Genomic DNA, 22,362 nt, shown 5'->3' with positions numbered 1-22,362 from the left:
AGTACATTTAATATAAGTATCTGAAAGATACACTAACATATTTATGTAGCAACAAATAGAAAAAAAATATGTGAGCTTGTGTTTGTACTCATTTCATGCTTTCTTCTAATGCACACAGAGAAACTTTGATTAGCTACCAATTTAGTGGTAATGTAGCATATAGCTTTTGAAAATGCAGTTCAGGGGAAAGTACACTGGTTAGTTCAGGTCTTCGAATCTGATTGGCGGAGAGGCCTTCTGGCAGTGCTGATATTTTGAGAAGGATGGCTGCAGCCTGCAGAACGGGGCGGGGCTATACCTGTCGCTCCACCCCATACTTACTCTGATTGGCTCGATCGTCTTTCATAGGCATACATGATAGGAAATGTGTTCGGAGTTGTCTTCATTATAATGCACAGGCAATACAACATAGCCTACATCCCACAATGGCAAGATAAATTAATAAATGTTGATTCACGGTGGACGATGTACACAAACCCTGTAGGCTATTTAAGTTAAAGCAGAGAACACTAATAAAATATTATTCCAGTAAAAGAGTGGTTTCTAATGCAACACAAATAAAATAGCCTAGACCTTAGAGCTCAGTCTGACATTTTTAAGAATTTTTAGGAGCACACTTGATCTGAGAATGTCATATTACTCCTGGATCTTAGCACATTTGAGCGGGACAAGACCAAATCAAGTGTTTATTGTTCACTTGACTCCCTTGTTAACTGCTGCAAGTTTAATATTCTGAATCAGTCTAATTCACAAGTGAACCATTTTATGTTATTTGTGAACCAGTTGATTGAAAATAATCGGCTCAAAAGATTTGTTCATGAAACTGACATCACTGTCGGGTCACAGAGAAGATCTCAATTTCTTCACTTTAAAATAATGAGGAACATTTTTCCTGAAATGAAGAGGAGGAAAAAAATCTGCTATTATGATTTGCAATGTAGTGAAGCAAATGAAAGTTTCATAAAAATGTTAATAATATGGCAGACACAAGCCTGCAGTGTCATAGTTATCATACAACTGCACCCATTACGTTTTATAAAAACCATAACACCTGGACCTATAAGTGTGTCTTGCCTCCTTGCCTCCATCCTTCCCACGGGTCATTTTGAGGCAAACGTTTTTTTATAAAAATTCAGTGTTCATCGGAGGGGTCCAAGACCCCATGACTTTTGTCACACTTGAACCACGAATACACACACACACACAAAAATTCAATGGATTCGAGGAGTTTTGACCCCAAATTGACCCCCATAGAAAGAATGGAATGTGAGGAATGCTTCAGTGCACATAGAAAAACATAAAAATGCTCAAAATTAAAACTTAAAATGCTAAAACTTTACCAAAAAAAAAGATATTTTATAATGTCTACATGATGTGTATCTGAATGCATACTGAAGAGAAATTAATTTAGGACCCAGAGGAAACATCTAGGCCATCTAGTGGTTAGAGTCATGAAATATCATGTTATATATATTTTTTTTTTCCACAAGAGGTCGGCAAAGACACCCAATGTAAGATATGTTTTGCTGAATTAAAAGGTTTATGCATGAAATTAGTTTGAATTTTAGTTGTAAGACTGTAAGAAATGTGCTTAAATTACTATTTATTGATTATTTATTCATTCAATCTAGTAATTTAAACGTAAATAAAATAAAAAATAACAAAACAATCTCCCAAAAATATTGCATTAAAAAATTGAAAAAATATTATCAAAATAAAATAAAATAAGCTTTCTGGACAAAAGAAAAATTAAGTATAATTGTAGGGCTTTGGGTCATTTTGACCCGCGATGGAAGGATTTGTTACAAAACGCAAGGGAAGGATGAGGTATACTGAGACATCTTTTACTTTTACTTTCTCATACTATAGTGATATGAAGTAATCACATGGTAAGTACCAGCATACATCACATCTTCCTTTTTTTTTTTTTAAACAATGTTTGCACACAACAACAAACTTAAACTTTTTACCACCTCTTAATGCAAATTAGAAAATCAGTATTGCAATTTAAATCTCCAAACAAAGATGAACAGATCTCAGTCTCTACTTTACTTTAGTTAACAACTTATGTACTTTAGCTAGAATAATGCTTTGGAGGTCTAACCACTCTACCAGAACATGTCACTTTCACCTTTCTTTAGCAACATCTTCAGGCATTGAAGACATCTTTGCAGGTGTTGGTACAGGTGACAATGCCTGAATTCTGGAAACTCAACTCTTTCATCTTGAGCAGGTGTTTTTGATTTCTTCTTTAGATTTCTCAACCCTGTGTTTGAACCAGGTATGACCTCGGCTTGTCAAGACTTTTCACCACTATGGCTGCCAACGATTCTCAGCTCTCAGTCTCACCCTTTCTCCTTCACTCAGAGTAGGCAGGTTTCTTGCCCCACAAACATAGTAAAACTTTTGCTTCAACTGCCTGTCCTTCAGGCTTTTCTGAACATCTTTGTGCAGTTGAGGCTGTAGCAGTTTACTCGCTGTTGGTAGGCTTTCAATCTACGGCCCATAAGAAGCTATGCAGCAGATAACTTCACTCCTCCTAGAGGCGTATTCCTGTACTCAAGAAGAGCAATGTAAGGATCTCATTGACTTTCTTGCACCTTTTAGAGTAGGTTTTTGATGGTTTGTACAGCTCTTTCACTTTGCCCATTAGACTGAGGATATCTTGGACTTGAACTCCCAGTTATCTCTGAAGTTGCTGAATTGAGCACTGACAAACTGCGGTCTGTTATCTGAAACAACTTAATCTGGAATCCCATGTCTTGCAAATATTGACTTCAGTGCCATTATTACATGCTGACTTGTTGTCTGTCAACTCTGTAGCTTTCTAGACAGCTTCAAGTTTCTCTTCTGAAATCGGTGGAATTTCTGACAGCTGATGTTTCTTCCTCCAGGTAGGCTCTGCTAAGTGTATCTGCTGTAGGTGTAAGTTGTTGTAGGTTACCATACGATTGAAGTTTCATCAACATCCTCTGCAGTCGTGTTGGTGCTTTTTCTAGAGGCTTTTTGAACACTGTCTCCAGTGGCTTGTGATCTGACTGCACTCTTACCGGTTTACCAAAGAGGTATTGCTGGAATTTTTCACATGGCTAAAAAGCTTTTTTTCAATCTGAGCATACCTTTTCTGGCAGTCAGTCAGTGATCTTGATCCATATGTTACAGGATGTCCTTCCTGCAAGATGATAGCACCTAAACCCTCTGAACTTGCATCAACAGAAAGAGTCACGTCCTTGATGATGTCAAAGAAACTGAGAACTAGGGCATTGCTCAGTTGTGACTTCAGCATCTCAAAACTCCTTTGCTCTGAAGTTTCCCAGTGCCAAAGTATAACACTTTCCAGGAGTTTCCTCAGTGGCGCACTTATCTCAGACAGGTTTGGAACAAACGTTGCAAGATATTGAACCATGCCAAGAAACCTCATCAAGGCAGCTTTGTCTTGTGGCTTAGGCATCTCTACAATTGCTTTGATTTAGTCTCGTTCTCGCTTCAAACCTTCTCAACTCAGTACATGCCCTATATGTACTTTATTTCTGACATTCTGTTCTTACATTTTTTCCCAATTTAATTCCAGATTTATGCTCCTGATTCTCTCTAGAAGTCGCCTGAGCCTTTCAACATGTTCTTCTACATTTTCTCCCCATATAAGTATGTCATCCATGATATTCACAACTCCCTCCAGGTCCTCGAGCCTTTGAGCTATGCACTTCTGGAAGACTTCAGGGGCTGATGATACACTGAAAGGTAGCCTCTTGAAACAGTGTCTGCCAAAAGGAGTTTTAAACATACAAAGTTTGGAACTTTCTTCATCCAGTTGTATTTCTGTTTAATTTCCAGTTGTATTTCTATTTAATACTCCTCATTCTCCTTGATCTGTCTGCTGCCTTCGACACCGTGAACCATCAGATCCTTATGTCCAGCCTCTCATCACTGGGCATCACAGGAACTTCACTCGACTGGTTTGAATCCTATCTCACAGGTAGGTCCTTCAAAGTCGCATGGAGAGGCGAGGTATCCAGAGCACATCAACTGACCACAGGGGTTCCCCAGGGTTCAGTTCTCGGTCCCCTCCTCTTCTCCATCTACACTACATCACTGGGACACATCATACAGGCACATGGTTTCTCCTACCACTGCTATGCTGATGACACACAACTCTTCCTCTCATTTCGACCAGATGATCCCACAGTAGCTGCACGGGTCTCGAGCTGTCTGGCAGACATCTCCACATGGATGAAGGAACATCACCTGCAGCTCAACCTGGCAAAGACTGAGCTGCTCGTCCTCCCTGCCAATCCGTCTCTACAGCACGACTTCACCATCCAGCTTGATTCATCATCAATCACACCATCAAGGTCGGTCAGAAATCTGGGAGTAACGTTTGATGACCAGCTGACCTTCACAGATCACATTTCAAAGACAGCTCGATCATGCAGGTTTGCGCTGCACAACATCAGGAAGATCAGACCTTTCCTAACTGAGCACGCAACACAACTCCTCGTCCAGGCCCTGGTCATTTCTAGGCTTGACTACTGCAATGCTCTTCTGGCCGGACTTCCAGCATGTGCTACCAAACCTCTTCAGATGATCCAGAATGCTGCAGCTCGTCTTGTCTTCAACGAGCCCAAGAGGGCCCACGTCACCCCTCTGTTAATCTCTCTGCACTGGCTACCTCTCGCTGCTCGCATCAAGTTCAAGGCATTGACGCTTGCTTACAGATCTATCACAGGCTCAGCTCCCTCCTACCTTCACTCACTCCTACGAGCCTACATCCCCACCAGACGCCTACGATCAATCAACAAGCGACGTCTCGTGGTTCCATCACAGAAAGCCACAAGATCACTTTCCAGATCATTCTCATTCACAGTTCCATGCTGGTGGAACACTCTCCCCACCCTCATCCGGAATGCTGAATCCCTGACAACATTCAAAAAACAGCTGAAAACCCATCTCTTCCATGAGCACCTAAACTCATAAAAAAAAAAAAAAAACCTTTCCCTTAAAATCCCACTTATCATGCTTATGCTACTCTGAATAATGCCTGAACTTCGTATTCTGAACACTTCTTGCGTTGTTGTTGTCTTTTGCCTCTTCATGATGACTCGCTTAATTTAGTCCTGATTTGTAAGTCGCTTTGGATAAAAGCGTCTGCTAAATGACTAAATGTAAATGTAAATGTAAATGTATTTGCCAAAACCCATGGGTAGCATCCAATACAGAAAAAAAAACTTTTGCATTTGGCATTTTACTCACCACTTTAACTGTCTTGAGTGGAAAGTGTTTTCTTTTCATCGCTTTGCTCAAATCATTTGAGTCAACGCAGATTTTAAGTTTGTTCGGCTTCACAACAGTCACCATACTGTTGACCCAGTCCATTGGTTCTGTATTTAACTCGATCACTCCAAGACTTTCCATTCTATTTAGATCCATTTCATTTGGTCTTTTAGCGCGATCTGCACTTTTCTGGGTGGATGTATCACAGGAGACACTGTCGGTTCAATCTTGATATGATGCATTCCAGGTATGCACCCCAAACAATTGAACACATCATCAAATTCCTTCATGGTGTCTTCTTCAAAGTCTACTTTATACATTTTTTGACCAGTCCTAACTCTGTGCATGCTGAGCTTCCCAGGATAGCAGGTAAGTCTTTCTTAATGTATCTTAAACTCAGTCTCTCTGAACTGGCAGATTTACTTTGCCCTTTGGCTCCATCTTGTGACCAGAGTACACAACTGACAAGCAGTTTGACTTGCACATTGGCACAGATTTTCCTGCAACTGCTCTGAAGTCTTTATATGAAATCACCTTGCACTCCGCTCCATTATCCAGTTTATAAGAAAGCCCTCTTCTGTTTACTTTAAGTGTTTCTTTCTTTAAGTGTCTTTCCCCACAACTGTGGCATCAGTTGCTTTTTGAACCTGTGTCTCGGTTTTCTTTCTAGTCTGCTTCTCTTCAAGGGCACCCACAAACAGTTCTGTGTGATCCTCTTGTTCAATCTCATGAACTTTTCTCACTGTGAACCTTGTTTTGTCTTTCCGGTTTTTTGTTTGTTTTTTTTGCACATACTTGCAAAGTGATTTTTTTCTGCAGCATATTTGTCCATTTGCAGGACACTTCCTCGGTTCATGCCTGTAACTGCATCTGGTACATTCCTCTTCATTCTTTGACCATGCATTTGGAGCAGAACTATTCTCAGGTGACTTCTTAGCTTTATTTTGTTAAGTTTGTTCACAGTCACTTCAGTTTCCTCATGGAGTGCTTTAATTTAGCTTTTTGTGACTTCACTTGCACTGCAGATATCCACAGCTTTGTTCAGATCAAGATCTGGTTTTATTAAAGAGTCGACAGTCGAGCTTTAATTTGATCATTGTTTACACCACACACTTTGCGGTCTCGGATCAGTGATTCAGTGAACTGTGCAAATTCACATTCTTTAGCTTTGTTTTTTAGAACTAGACATTGGAAGTAATACAAGCCCTTTCTCTCCCGGTGTTGATGTTGCCGTGTGCCTCTGTTGTACAGCCGACTTTGTTTGTCTTGTGCCTGGAGAAAATTCTCCATTGAGAGCCGACTCAACGTGTGGAATTTTGCTCGGAGGTCTATGACATACCGAATTTCACTACGGCTGGTTTGAAGGCCTCTCTAATGACATCAAGCACCCCACAGGGCTGACTACCATAGAGAAGTGTAGTGTCTGGACCGATAAGATGCACACAAATTATTCATCATATTTAACAAATAATCTGGCAAACTCACTCTCCCAACAAAGGTCTGTGAACCATCCCCCAAAACTACTAACATCCCAAATGCAGCTAACACCGGGCCTCTGGTTACAGGACACATGAAGACTGATGAGGTTTATGACTAGGAATGCACTGATACCACTTTTTCCAGAATGAGTCCGATACTTTAATATTTGGTACTTGTCGATGCCGCGTACCAATACAGATACCTGTATTTTCACTGCATTTGTAATTTTTAAATGTATTGGTTAGAGAAACCAAAAGAAAATTCATCCATACAAGCGCAAGACATGAAAGAGAATTCAATTCAGTATTCACGCTCTGTCTGAGACGCAGGTTTTTAGGGCGCGCGCTACGGATGTTCGCGTTCATGAAACTGCTTGACTTACAAACATCCTGTAATATTGTAGGGAACCACTCAATATACATACATCATGCGTTGTGGTCGTGTCTAGGCGTAGGTCCACCATCTGATCTGGATACAGCCCGGATCCAGCTGATTACAGTAAACCCTAGCGTAAACCCTACAGTAAACCCTACACTAGCGTATGCCTATATGTCATTCTTCTTATGATGTAGCGAGTACATCGGGTGTTATATCAAGTCAAGTCAAGTCAAGTCATCTTCATTTATATAGCGCTTTTAACAATGTAGATTGTTCCAAAGCAGCTTTACATCGATAGTAGGAAATTAAAGTAAAGTGTTTGGGCTTTATAGCAGCTCTAGAATAAAGTTATTGTCCAGCTAAAGTTAGTTTGATTGATTCACTTACGTCGCAACGATCATTAGTTATTAACTTAGGGGCCGCTAACACGACACCGTTTTAACAAAAAACTCTTAAGTTCTTTCCGCGCAAACTTCAAAAACACGAACCAGTGAGAACGCCGATGGCATGCACATGCGAGTTCAGTGTATGTGCGTTTGAATATATGTGCGCAGGCGTGTAGTCCTTCCCTACAAATCAACCCTCAACATACAACTTGTCTGGCCTTAAAATTAATAATACAGAATTTGTATCACTTCCACGCGAACCGGAATTATCCCGACAACGCTTTATCTGTAGAGAGGTAAAGGGAGGGGAGGGAGGCCTTCACAGGGAAGAGCTTAAGTGAGCCTAAGAGCCTACATGAAGTGGGAGAACTAAAACATTATTTATACTGTAAGCAGTGGTTAAATTGGGCCGGGGCTCTCCGGGGCTCAGCCCCGGCACATAAGCCTGCTCGTTTGCAGTCAGTTGCCTATAGGAAATTATGTCACATAAAATTTGATAAAAGTGATGCTTTTGAAAACATATTTCTGATTATAAATGAAAGATTTTGAAATGGCATGTCTATTTTGTCTCGGCGGAGCTGAGATGAGAACAATCGGAACACGGCCGTACTCTTGTTCAGCTGCTTAATCTCGTTGTCAGTCGACCATGATCGCGCACCGCTCGCGCATGCCATGCGCATCTAGGTAGGCTACTACTCAGAACTCCGACATGGATAAATGTACGCAGCAATAATGAATGTTCCTGGGAGATCCGTATTTGCGCGGGATGTGGAAGCGCGCAAAAGTTCCAGAACCTTCTACTGCCTTAAAAAAAAAAAAAAAAAAACCCGAGCTACTGACCGCCGCTGCAGCAACAGATCAGTTTTGTCAAGTTCAGCACAACGTTGGTTGTACAAAAAGTGCCCTGGCCTTGAATAACAAGGTAAGGAAAAAATGTTTGGCACATTGTATGGGTCACTATATCAAGGTAATACAATGTGTAATCAAGCGTTTTATATTTAATATGAGGGAAATAGGCTACACATGCCGTGGACGTGACACAAAACATCTTTAACTTTTAGGTGGCAAAATATTTTTTTGTAATTCTGTGAATTACACTGCAAACCAAAGTACTACCCACCGGATGAAGAAGGGTTGGCTCTCCACAGAACATAACATATTCATTTTATTTTATTTTTCATGTTCGCATTTATGAGGAAAAAACCATGTCACGGACGGGACCGCTCTGAATGTGGCACTAAAAGACTGTTTGAAACTTTCACTGAGACCTCAAACAGAAAGCACAAAGCCTTTCTTTAAAATTAATTTCGTTTTGTATTAATTGTATCTTAATTTTAATCAATGTTTCATTTCAAAAATAAGAAGTAAATATAGTATATAGACAATAGATAGCCTAATCACGACACGGACGCGCCGGCGAGTGAACTGGACTCTCGTCTCATAAATGAACCGAAACTCAGCGTATAAGGGAGCCTACTTGCCTGACAGACCTGATAAATATATCTATAGAAAGCTTGGAAGGTATTCTTTTCAAAACGAAAGAAAACAGACCGCTGCTTGTGTAGCCTAATCCGTATGAAATGTGCATTTCTCTCTGGCGAGTTTACTACTGCGAAGATTGCATCGTCAACTTCATCTATGCAGGGCACTGACACAGAAAACACTTGTTTATTAATAAACAATTAAAATGTCTCCTTGCTATATTTTACATATTCATAATCATTACTTTTGATGGTTCTTTGTGACAGCTTTTAGGTGCTTTATTGGCAGCGCCACCCTTAGGCTACATGAACGCGTCACCACCGCATCAGCACCGAAAACAGGACATTTTTTTCAATCCCTGTTTTGGCAGGGGGAAAACTGATCAGAAAATGTAACGAAACGTTGTAGAAATGTAGTGGAGTAGAAAGTATAATAATTGCTGCAAAATGTAACGAAGTAAAAGTCAAACATATGCACTACTGATTCTACTTAAGTAAAGCCTACAGAAACGAAGTATTTGTACTTCGTTACATTCCACCACTGCTGATTAACAGTAATGTAAATGCTAAATGTCCTAATACCTGTTGATACTACAACAATGCAAATATGCTCTTAACCTTGCAGTTTTTCACATATCATGTAAGACTCAATTTCTCCATTTCTTTGCACAAAACTCTCCAGAAAATACCATTTAATAGTTTATTTTTCAAAAAAAAAATCCCGGGGGGGCATACCCCCGGACCCCCCTAGGGAGAGCCCCCCCACATAATAAATCCCAATTTAACCCCTGACTGTAAGTATTATATAACTAAGGGGTACTTAATCTACTATTATGATACAACAGTCTTACATTTGGGAGCAATTTAGCGAGACCTTGCGTAACCGTTTTGTAATAATGTAATAATCAAAAAACACTGCGTACCTTTTTGTAATAATGGTGTAGGCTACCAATACATATTGGTTATAGGCTTTTTAAAAATTACAGGGTACAAATCCATGCATTTAAACAGTTGTTTTTTTGTTTTGTTTTTTATAGCAAAAGTGCAGATGTTTAAGTTTGGGCTTACATGTTTCAAGGCAAGTAAAGCTAAAACTATTGCAATTTTTTGAAATACTGGGAAATACTCTTATTCTTATTTACAGGGTGCTTGTTACCCTCTTGTTTCATGTAGTTACAGGGTAAGTGTGACAATTCAAGTAGCCTATAGACGTTCCATGAACGTTGTACTTAGAACGTTTTATGATAACTATAAAAACTATATATTATTATTTTATAGCAAATATAACGTTAAAAGGACTTGAGAACGTTGTCCTATAAGAACGTATTCTCTCAACATTACGAGACAGTATATTAGCTATTAATGACATTATAAGAATGTTCCATAAACATTATTTTAAGAACGTTTTGTCCAAACATTTACATAACTTTTAAATAACATTAGTGAAAGTTAGCTGGGTCTTTTTTTATTACAGCACAACTAAAATTGCAATAAGGCAATACAGTAACCATACAGCCTAAGGTTCCTGCAGAACCAAATAGAAAAAGGAAATAGAAAGAAATAATATTTTTATTAGCCTATATAGGCTAATAAAAAAATTAGCCTACATTTCTTCAATTTAATATTCCTCCACTTTTCAATTTTAAAATTCTCAAGGATTTACAGTAAAACCAAAATTCTTTTTGAAAAACAACAAAAAAATATGGCTTTGTTTTAAGGCACTTACATTTATGAATATAACATTTCCCCAGTATGAAAATAGTAAAAACTGAATGTTTACATCTTCCATTATTATACCAAATATTATGTCATTTTTAGAGCACTGAGCAATCAAATTAATTGAAATTTTATGCAACAGTAGCCATTCATGTCAGACCAAAAGGCACTGCTGTTTGAACAGTCACAAAACAATTGTAGCCTACTGTTTTCAATGTCAATAGACGTAACATCACTACACTCCAGTTCAGTAGGTGGCGGTAAAAGCACAGAAACTGGTTTGCTAACCGACAGAAAACAACACAAGAAAAAGAACCATTACCGCGAAATGTCAAATGAAAACAACGTGTGTCAACGGCACAATGAGATAAAATATAAAAACAAAGATAATTTCGCATTGTTGATGCGTTATTCTTCAGTCAAGGTGAGCAATGAACAGCGCTCGGTGTTTTCTACTAAACATTTTAGATGTTTGCGTCTCACCACGTGTGAAAATGTTGGTTTCTTTGATAGGACAGTTGCTAACTAGGGTGATCTAACGTTAGTTAGTAAAAGTTCTGCATTTGCTCCTGTTTTGTTGTCTGATATTTGTCCTCCTTAATTGATTAATAATTTTGACATGTGCTGATCTCGAGTTAGACTTCATGATGCGGGTATGTGTTGCTGGACTTTAACTTAAATCACCATGCTTTGTTTTTCATTGACATATTGTGCATTATGTCTTTGTTAAAATCTTTGCTGAATGCATATTATAATGCTTATTATCTGCTTTGCTTGCCTTATGTTGAGATTTCATGTTTTATTTTCTGTTGTTTGGTGCAGTTTTAGAAGGAAACCTTTAGAATCAGTCATGACTTCCACTGCATTCCTCAAAGGTAACGTTAACTTACTGATGGATATTTCTTCAATTAGGAGATATTTTGGTAACACTTTACAATAAGGTTCATTAGTTTACTACCTCAGTTTACATGAACTAAGAATGAACAATACTTCTTCAGCATTTATTAATCTTAGTTAATATTAATTTCAACATATACTAATACATTATTAAAATCAAAGGTTGTATTTGTTAACATTAGTTAATGCACTGTGAAGAAACATGAATAAACAATGAACAGCTGGATATTTATTAACTAACATTAACAAATATTAATAAATACTGTAACAAATGTACTGATCATTGTTAGTTCATGTTAGTTAATACATTAACTAATGAACCTTATTGTAAAGTGTTAACGATATTTTCTGTCCTCTAGGATGCTCTTATTTTAAAACCTTAAAACATTTTTTAACACAGTCTCATAGCAGAGTGTCGGTTTGAAATCTGAATATTTTAACATTTTATATGCACAGTGCTTATTTAATTTATTAGACCACCTGTCATAATAAAGAGAAAACACTGAAAAATTGTGTTGTCATTTTATTAGGCAAATAACAAACTGAAACAACTAAATTGTCTTTATTCACACATATTAACTAAAAAAACGTAATATTTAAAAAATGTTATGCTGTCCTTTGGCCTTGATAACAGCTTGCATTCTTGCTGGCATTTATTTACAGTACTTTTCCACATTCTCTTTTGTTATTGACTTCCAAATAGTTTCTAGTTGTTCCCAAAGACTTGCTGTTGATGAAACTTTTGTGCTAATCCACTAAATCCCAAATTTGTTCAAAAGGTCTCAAGTGTGGACTTTGAATTGGCCAACTGTGCCTAAAGAGCTTACACATACTGGTGGATTAACCTTTACAGCAACATAAAAATAAAAAAATTTGGTAATCCCCAAAACTGTTAGTTTAGGGCAGCTGTGGCACAAATTTTACATTGGGTGGTGCTCTAATAATTTGGTTAAGCACTGTATATTGTATCAAATCAGAGTTAATTGACTGAGCTGCTTTGCTTTAGCTTGTTCAAGGGTTTTCCAACTCTCAGAAAGTGTGAAATATCAATATGCTATCAATAAGCCACACCTCCACACATAATACCAAAAGATCTTTATTCCTGGATGTGATAAATGTTTTAACATTTGAAGATATTTGCCAGTGGTGCCATTACTTGATTATTATTATGAAACAAACTTTTTTTTGTGCATTTGTTTATCCACTGTTCTGTTTCTCCCTTTGAAGACGTGGTGGCGTATGTTGATGTGTGGTCTGCGAGCCGGGTGGAGGATTACTCTGATCCGTTCATCCAGCAGCTGTTGGACATGGGTGCAGAGGTGATAACTTTTTTGGCTACTGTGTTGCAAACGAAATTTGTATTAACCCTTAAACAGGCAAGAGTAGAAAATGATAAGCAACAAATAATTTCATGTCATTTTTTATATCATCTGGACTTAAGTAAATCATAGCCAAAAGAATTTTTGAAAAATGTTATGTATTTTGGATTTTATGAGTTGTGACTCCCAGATCACATTGCCTGTTTAGGGTATAAAATCTATAACTGTAACTGCCATTGCATGTTTAAAACAATTATATCCTATACTTCAACTCATATAATGACATATTATATATCATTGGAAAGCTTACAAACTCAAGATTCAGCCTGTGAAAACCGTTTTGAAATCGGACCTTGCGTTACCATAAAAATGGTAAAAAACAATTGGTAAAATGGTAAAAAATGTTGGATTTAGGTCAGGCTGACTAATTGATCACAGATAACTTGAAGCAAATCATGTGAACTGCATACTCAAGACAGACAGGCTGTATCAGTTTAACCTGTAAATTTTATAATTTGTAAAAAAAAAAAAAAGACCTCAGAATACAAAGATTGTTACAAAAATGAATACAAAGTTAATCCCTTTTTTATACCCAAAAGTGGCAATGTGACTCAGGTGTAACATAAATTTCAAAACGTGCTAAATAACAACATGAACAACATTTTTATAAATTTTCTTTTTCAGCACCTTAAGACAATGTTCATAATTAATGTTAGCAGTGTTAGTATTATTTTTTCAAAAGAAAAGAAAAGTAAGTTTAATATATATTTACTTATCTCAAAATCTGAATGTCCTGCACCACTGGCAGCCATGTTGGATTTAGGTCAGGCTGACTAATTAATCACAACATTTTTTTAAACAAATCATGTGACCAGCATACTCAAGACAGACCAGGCTGTGATAAATGATAAAAGGATTTGATGAAAAAATCATTCTTGCGCCCCAAAATGTTACACCCAGATCACATTGCCAGTTTTAGGGTTAAAATGTACAATAAATGACCACATTTTAAATTGCAGGTATCGAAGACACTCAACAAACAAGTGACCCATGTAGTCTTCAAACATGGCCGCCTGTCCACATGGAAGAAGGCCCAGAAAATGGGTGTAAGGATTGTTTCTGTCCACTGGGTAGCCAGGTAAAATGTGTAGCACACACAATTAATCTTCTGCATGTTCATCTCAATAAAACCAGCAGTAGGGCTATCAAAATGGCTGAATTTGAATTGAATTTAAAAGGCATTATTTCAGTTAGAGAAAAAAAAGCTTTTGGCTTGTCTCCTTAAGGCCACAAGAGGTCACAATGAGCCAAATATTAATGCACAGCATTATTAAAGGTCCCATTCCATGGATTATTTTTATTATTTTATAATGTTTCCAGGGGTGCCCTTATAATGTTAGTATGTTTTTTAGATAAAAAATTGTTATAATTTAGAAATATATTATTACATATACATATACAAATGTACAAATACATATTTCCTAGCCTGATTTCATTCCCTGGTTTGAACACTCTGTTTGAAGGGGCGTGTCTGCTGTGAGACTTCAGTGTAAACGCCCTCTGCTGTGATTGGCTGACATGCTTGCATATGAAATATCTGGCATTACATGTGGAACTATCTGGAAAACTTTTACTATTACAGCTATTATACGTTTTTACTACAGGGTTCGTACGGGTGCTTGAAATCCTTGAAAGTGCTTGAATTTTGATGTTGTGTTTTCAAGGTTTGAAAAGTGCTTGAATTTTGGATAAAATGCTTGAAAATGCTTGAATTTGTAACTGTATTTCTTTCACAAGAAATATCTTTCTGACGAAATATCTTTCTGACGAAATAGTTCTTTATTAAATGGAGAAAAAAAATGTAGCCCTTCAGAATCAGAAACAGATTGATTTGCGTTACGCTGGCCAGAGCAAAAGTAGGCGGAGGTTTCAATTTGATTTCCGCGGTTGTTTGGATGCACCGTTTTTATTGGCCACGCAGCGGCAACAGTTGAACTATTTTAAACTTTGACGGCGGCGTGCGCGCGAGCTCCGCTTTGGTCCGGGTCGCGCGGCGCAAGCCATTGAAATATAGGCCTATTGGTTTCATTTCATAGCGCAGCGCGGTCCGCGTCCTATCTGAAAGGGCCATTAGTGACTGAAAGTACTTGGTGTGATAATGTAATGTAAGTATTGCATGCCATGTCCGTTATGTCACGTTCATTTGTGGAATATGCAGTGAACATCGCCAAAATTACAGAACTGTAACGTGCAAATTAACCTGCAAACGTTAGCCCAGTGCATAACAACAGTCGTTGATTGCGGAACTGAAATCAGTCAGTGTCCTTAGTATACTGTTACTGTTTAGGATAGCCCTATGCAATATTTACACTGCTCTATTCCAGTAAATGTATTAGCTAACGTTATGTATTGGCCCAAGACATCTTGGCAAGGAAATACATTTATCAGGCAGGTGCCTGTGCACTCAGATATTGTTCAAACCATGTCTATATCAAGAATGTGTCCCAAAACGGGAAGGCCTGTCAAATATTTCTGTTCAAATCCTAAGTCTTCATATTTTAAATTAATTCAGTTTTACAGCCTATAAATCACATTATCTGGTAAGAAATATTTGGACATTAATATAATGAAAAGTATATTATTCATATGTTTTAGGCTATATACTTAGTGATACATTTTGAAGAATAAAACTTGTGATTGGCTTAAATATTAGGGCTGCACAATATATCGAAATATTGCAAATTGAATATCACATTATTTAATGAGTTATCGCATATCTCATTTTTCTTCAATATCGTGCAGCCCTCTGCTATTATGAAACATTTGGCTGTTTATCTCTTTTGATGTGATAAAAACACTAAATAATAATTTTAACTATGTATTGGTATGTAATTTACGGTAGTGTAAGGTGCTGGAAAAAGCTTTAAAATGGACCTGGAAAGTGCTTGAATTTGACCTTGGAAAAAGTGTACGAACTAGGGTTGTGCCGATAGACGATAGTATCGTGTATCGACGATAGACAGAGATATCGCCGATGGCAGATGCCTTTGACGATATCAATACGATAATTGGCTCGTTTTCCTATTAATGTATTAAATCATTATTATTATTATGAAGCTAGTATAGTTACAATTATATTTGCCTTGCCTAAATTCATAACGACATCTCACCACATAACCACACTTGCGACATCACATAACCACACATGCAACGTCACCGACGCGCGCGTATGAGGACTCCTCAAAGAAATTATTTTTAAAACAGAAAAAAATTACATCCCACAACGAAATTGAATTGCAAGGTGATCCATTCACAAATTGCCAAGAGTGCTTGTTTTAACAGACGCATATTCTTATACAGAGCCAAGATGAAGACGCGGCATCGTTGTTCGTCAGTATTTTGTTTCCATAGCACATTAACAAAATATTTAATGACAGTAAAAACACTAAAAACAGTAGGCTACAATTACAAAATATTAATTATAATAATAATATCAATAAAATTATATAGGCCGCCTATGCCTAATAAAGTCTTTAGTAGGCTACACGAAGCATCTGTGAAACTCTGCCTGTGAAAATCACAAGCAACTTCAAACTTGTTTAACAAGAAATATTCTTCTATTTTTTTCACTGTCAATAATGTAAGTCCACAAGAGAAATATTAAGCCAGTAAATTAAGATGCTGTAGCCTACCGTTATATCCACCGTCGTCTCTGAGAGAACGCGCAGTTAATGCAGTGAAAGCGCAGTCCGTTTCTGCTTTCGTTTTCAGGGAATGATCGCGTTTACATGCACGTTATTAACTCGATTATGCTGAATAAACTGACAATGCATGTGGTCATGTAAACGGATTAACCCATTTTCCTTTATCAGAGTCAAGTCATAAGTAAGTACCGATCGACTTTTAGATTTTTGCCTCTGATTTCTCCCGGCATTTAAAACCCGCGTTATTTCGGTTTATTGAAGTGCGGTGCGCATAAGTGAAGTGCATCCAGACAGAGAGAGCACTGGTAGGAGGACATATCGCAGACTCCGACTCTTTCTTGACCCAATAAATTAAAACGTGTTCTCATGATCTCGTGCAGAAGCAGCCTACAGTCAAAATGCTGCATCAGTAACGGCATGAGGGGATCATGTGTGTCCGTAAATTTCCCGCTGACATGTTGAAATATACAAGAATGGTCAGATACAAGAATGATTAGGATCTTTTTTTTTTACCTCACTATACCAGGAAACAACCTGATTTAGCCTATTAATAAACACTCCACCTTTGCTAGCAAAATAGAAAAAGATTCTCATTTAAAACGAAGTAATAAAACAAGCAAATTGATGAGTAAATAAGCAAGTTAATAATCAAATAAGTAAGCCCCGCCCCCCTCACGATAATATCGTGTATCGCCGATCTCACAGGCTGACGATAGGACGATATGAAAATGGAGCATATCGCGCAACCCTAGTACGAACCCTGTTACTATTACAGCTATCTGGATTAACGAATCATGAGAAGTTTTTTAAGTATTTAGATCTATTACCATCACATAAAAGGTTGCAGTGATGAGCACTGAGCAGATGACAGTCTGTTGATCGCGTGAAAGATCTTATCATTGCAACGCAGTTTCTGCACTATCACTAATGATTTCACCAATGCAAACATGAGGCATATAAATACAGTAAGAGCTTCGTTGTGCAGTGTAACAGCGTCATTGATTTCATAACGAGTTTTGGCAAGTGTCCAGATAAACTCGCGCTGTGTGATTGATAGCTTGGGCGATTGGAAAGGGATTGTTCTTTGATCGCTTTCTGTATATTAATCACAGTTTAAGTAAGATTATTTTCATCCTACTAAGAGAAACGAACGATGTGAAGAGTGATCGCTACTTCCATATTAAATCACTACTTACGTTTAAACTAACGTTTAAACTAATGTTCATAAATCGTATAATTTCATAAATTAAACATAATTTCGTAAATTCCATCAACAATTATAAACATAAAAGCGTCATTCAAGAGTCGAAGCGCTGACCCCACTGAGTACTTTTTTCTTTTCTTTTTTGCGATTTTTAAAAACATGACATGGAAAAAAAGAAATACCCTCAAAGTCTCAAGATATATTTTTTAAAAGTTAAACTTTTAACTTTACATGGCTTTCTAAACATGCTGCTCTCTTGTGCGAGACGCAAGCGCAACAGTCAAAGTTGTCCGTCTTGTGCATGTTTACACAGAAATCAATGGAAAAGCAGTGCAGAAAATCCGTTCTGTTTGTGTGAACGGCTTGGTTATGGTTTAGACGTAACCAAGATTTTCTCCGCATTAAAGGAACACGGCAACTTTTGGGGACTTTAACTTATTCACCGTATCCCCTAGAGTTAGATAAAATCCATACATACCCTTTTCATCTCCGTGTGTGCTGTAACTGTCTGACGAACCCACCGCTAGCCTAGCTTAGCACAAAGACTGGAGGTAAACGGCTCCAGCTAGCATACTGCTCCCAGTAAGTGACAAAATAACGCTAACATTTTCCAATTTACAGTAGGTAGTCAACAAGAATGCTTATTAACGCCGCGCCAGCCGCCACAGCAAAACCACCGCGGCAAAAATAAACCAGCCGCATTTCAAAGTCATTCGTGAAATGACCGCCGGGTGGCGCAAAGGGATATTGTGCAAAACAGCAGCAATTGCTGCATTTTGAATTGTAAGTGGGGTTAATGTCAATTAACAGTAAGGATGAAATACTACAACTATGGTAAACAGAATAGAATATTTTTTTAGAACAGAAAAATAGAATCAAAACTTAAAAATATAGACAACAACAATATAGCCTATATTTCATATTGTAGACGTCGGTGGGCAACATAAGACTATTTCCCGGGGGAGCAATGCGATAACAAAAAAACACAAAAACAAATTAATAACAACAATAAATTGGGTGCAATGAAGCTGATTATTTTTTACTATTCTATTAAGGAATGAGACGAATGAAGAGTGTTTCTAATCAACACTAATTGCCGGACAAACGAACTTTTGGGCATTTCTCAGTGAGTAAATTCGTAGCCGAGTGGTAGAACTTGGCTTTCAATCATTTTAGATGACACAGGTTCAAATCCTGAGCAAACATGGACTACTGTCATTTTTATATTATTAATGCATTTTGTATTATTAATGCAGAGAGATTTATCTAGTTCTAAAACTCTGTTACACTATATCGTTTTTTTGTTTATATTTATAAAATTAAATTACCATGCATTTCCATTTTACACTAAGGAACGAATATTATCCAACAGAATGACTGAATTTACATCTGTATAATAATTCCAATCGTAATTTCAAAAGCAGTTCTGTTAAAAACATAATATTTTGGGGTTCCCTATACAGAAAGAGTTTTTATAAACATGGTTTTAAGCTAGGTGTGATTTGCCAGGGGGGATGGGGATTTCTAAACATCCCTGCTTCTGCTGAATTATTTTACCCAAAAGTTTGTCTGTCGTCTCCGGGACCTGCGCGTCACAAAAATGAACCGAAAGCCACTTGCCTCAGCTCAGTCATGATAAGAAATAGGCTATGTCTAAAGCCTTTAAATGTCTAAATATTTAATCAATGTTATCTGATTATGTAATCCACATGAAACCGAGAGGTAGGCCTACAGGGGATCTACTCAAACATGCTATCATGTGAGCGCTTCCCAATGCGAAAGGACAAGGCAAGAGTGAAAATCTTGCTCTTATTAAATGTAAATCGCCAAACAGATCAAATAATTTATTTGTCGAAATGTTGCTATATTGTTCCATTTAAGTTCATAATTATTCATAACGCTTTATTCGCAAATCGCACCCTGGTTGTAAGGATCCAAACATCCCTGTGGAATTTAATATTGAGTTGGAACATTTTGTTCATGACAACAAATGAACATGCGTTTGAAGATTGTATTTAGTTTTGCTTGGAAAAAGCTGGCCCAAACCGAAGTAGCGTTTCAATTCTTCAATTATTAAAATAATGAAATATTTAGTTAATAAACTTTTATGACAGAAATATTACTACATGTAGCCTAAATTATTTAATTACTTCATTATCAACACTTTAATAGCCTAATGCTAATGTCTAGAATAGCGATTTCCCGCTACTGTCCCGGCACGCTCATGGAGGGAGACAAGAGAAACGTGCTAAAAAGAGATCCAGCACGTCTGCGAGAGAGAGGCAAAGAAAAACACCTGTTTTTTTTCACCAATTTATGTTGCTTTGAACTATTTTCATTTTGTACTGTTTTAATTGGTTAATTTTGCTGCAATTTCTTTGGCAATACAAATTTAAAATGTCGCAAGAATAAGATTCTGTATTTCTTATTTTGCATCGCAAAGGGAATAAACTCTAAACTCGATGCAACCCTGTTTTAAATAAATAAACTTTATTTAAACCTTGAAATGTGCAATGGGGTTTCAAACTTAATTAATTTTAGTGTTCTTTTATATTTTCATTGGTTTTTATATTGAAAGAAGTACTTTTTAGTTAGTCTGGCGATGCTTAAAGTCCCTGTAAAGGCAATTCAAAAAAAAAATTCTAAACACATTAGAAATGTTAGAAATGTATTGCTAAAACATATTACAAAGACTGTGAACTGTGAAGTACTGAATTGTGGAGTTGGATTTCCACCATTGCTGTGTTCCGGATTTTTTGGGCGGGGCTAAAACGGGGGCTTGATGACGCACTGGAGCCCCTGAGCTCCTGGACACGCCCCTACTTGATGACGCATCGGAGCCCCTGACGCTGCCCCTCCCCTAACAATATAGCACATTCATTCACATCAGTTTGCCGATCGCGAGTTACTGTCAGTACTATTAGTTACTACAGCCTACAGTTTGCTAGCTAGCTATGCCTTCGTCACGGAAATGCGTACTACTTGGATGCGATCACGTACAAAACAGATTGGTGTCCTTATTTAAATTTCCGAAAAACGATCACATCAAGAAGAGGTGGATTAATTTTGTGGAAGAGCCACCTTGATGGAGAGCTTAGGATCACTGTCAAAATCCGCCTCTGTAGTGATCATTTTACACAGGATAGTTTTATAAACTTTCGTCGGAGACAAATGGGATTCACTGATAATCCGCTGTTACTGGTGAATGGGGCTGAACCGATTATCTCCCGCCTCGGCCTTCATCCTCCCGTCGCGCCGACAACTGGTGCCATCGTCGGCAGTGCGTGCCCACCAATGAGTGTAAGTTGCCTTGTGTGCTTATGTTATAATTATAGTAGGTAGTCCAGGCTCGAACATGTATGGATTTGTAAAACCTAGGAGCATCCATTCCGGCTGTAGCGGTGACAGTTGAGTGTGGCGACGGCAGCTTTCCCGCGAGTGGGCGTGGTTTCAGCGCAGCCAGCGGACACGCCCCCAGCGTTTGAGAGCAGAGACTACTGCTCATTTTTTCAAGATTTTGATAGCTTATTTTATGTACTTGCCGGCTTTTTTTATCATTCAAATTTGGCTGGGTGGCTAATAACACCTTTTTCTGTGGTGTGACAAACTCAGAAAACATACTTAATTTTGACTTTACAGGGACTTTAAGGATGTAGTGTAACGACGCCCAGTTCCAGGAATGCACTAATATTTTGTTGGTAGTACCAGTTTGCAACAATTATTAGTTAACATTAAGTTGTTAACACTTCGGAAAAAATAATTCGTCGTTACACTACATTCTTATGCATCGCTTTCTGCCAGGATTTCTATGTGCTTTTCCCAAACCCCTGAAGTGACTTCGACGTCCGGGTTAGCAGTAGCCTGAGCCGCCAGGCAAGTGTTATTTAAATAAACTCCTGATGTACTTACAAACTTTCCAATGCCTCGTTTTATGAGTACAGAACCTATTTGAACTACTGTATAAGTTTGATACCATTCTGGGCATTATTAGTGGGGTAATTTACGAGATACATCCTTGGATCCGTTAGCGCCTGCACTAAGCCATTCGGCTGATTTCTCTAAATAATCTCTAACTTTAATAATGTTCAACCAAGGGAAAAAAGCTTCTGGGGGGGTGTTTGGCTCGAGGTCATGGTGCAAAGGACCCTAGGTTGATTTTACTCTGAACCACCCCTTTAAGCTTCTCTATTTCTGCAATGTTTTGCATCTAGCAATATGAAGTGGGTTCATCTAGCTCGGCTAACAAAAACATTAAAACACAATGTCGTCATCCCATCTCTTGCGCCACTGCTTGACGCACACCTAAAATTCGAATGTAGAGTTTCATGTAATGCGTGAATCGGTGGGTGGGGCTAAACAGGCAGTGTTGAAGTAGGCGTTGATCATCTTCTGCGGAGGCGGTGTTTGATACCCTTTGACGTCATAGATCCCCACTTTTAAAAACCTGTCGTTCGCTGTTCCTGGTGTCAATAAAAGCTTTTATTGGACTAACAAGGAAGTTTTCAGTTCTGAAACGTACAGGATATT

General features: G+C 37.9%; 2 protein-coding genes across 3 annotated transcripts in view; both read left to right on the top strand.

Annotated features, from left to right (window-relative positions):
* The first annotated feature begins 3,858 nt into the window (after positions 1 to 3,858).
* LOC311280182 (uncharacterized protein) lies at positions 3,859 to 5,180 on the top strand. The gene is made up of 2 exons (XM_084392155.1): positions 3,859 to 3,976; positions 4,175 to 5,180. The coding sequence occupies exons 1-2, from the start codon at positions 3,910 to 3,912 to the stop codon at positions 4,972 to 4,974; spliced, it is 867 nt and encodes a 288-aa protein (XP_084248281.1). The 5' UTR covers positions 3,859 to 3,909; the 3' UTR covers positions 4,975 to 5,180.
* Positions 5,181 to 10,927: 5,747 nt separating this feature from the next.
* Positions 10,928 to 22,362, top strand: part of mcph1 (microcephalin 1) — a 105,982-nt gene continuing 94,547 nt past the window's right edge. For both annotated transcript variants that reach the window (XM_084390753.1, XM_084390752.1), the window contains exons 1-4: positions 10,928 to 11,135; positions 11,534 to 11,586; positions 12,836 to 12,927; positions 13,947 to 14,065. In XM_084390753.1, coding sequence (XP_084246879.1) covers positions 11,562 to 11,586; positions 12,836 to 12,927; positions 13,947 to 14,065 — 236 coding nt within the window. In that variant the 5' untranslated portion in view covers positions 10,928 to 11,135; positions 11,534 to 11,561. The remainder of the gene's footprint in view (positions 11,136 to 11,533; positions 11,587 to 12,835; positions 12,928 to 13,946; positions 14,066 to 22,362) is intronic.

Source organism: Rutilus rutilus (assembly GCF_951802725.1).
Source record: "Rutilus rutilus genome assembly, chromosome: 20".
Lineage (NCBI taxonomy): Eukaryota > Metazoa > Chordata > Actinopteri > Cypriniformes > Leuciscidae > Rutilus > Rutilus rutilus.
Note: the sequence above shows the minus strand (reverse complement) of the source record. Positions and strands in the feature narration are given on the sequence as shown.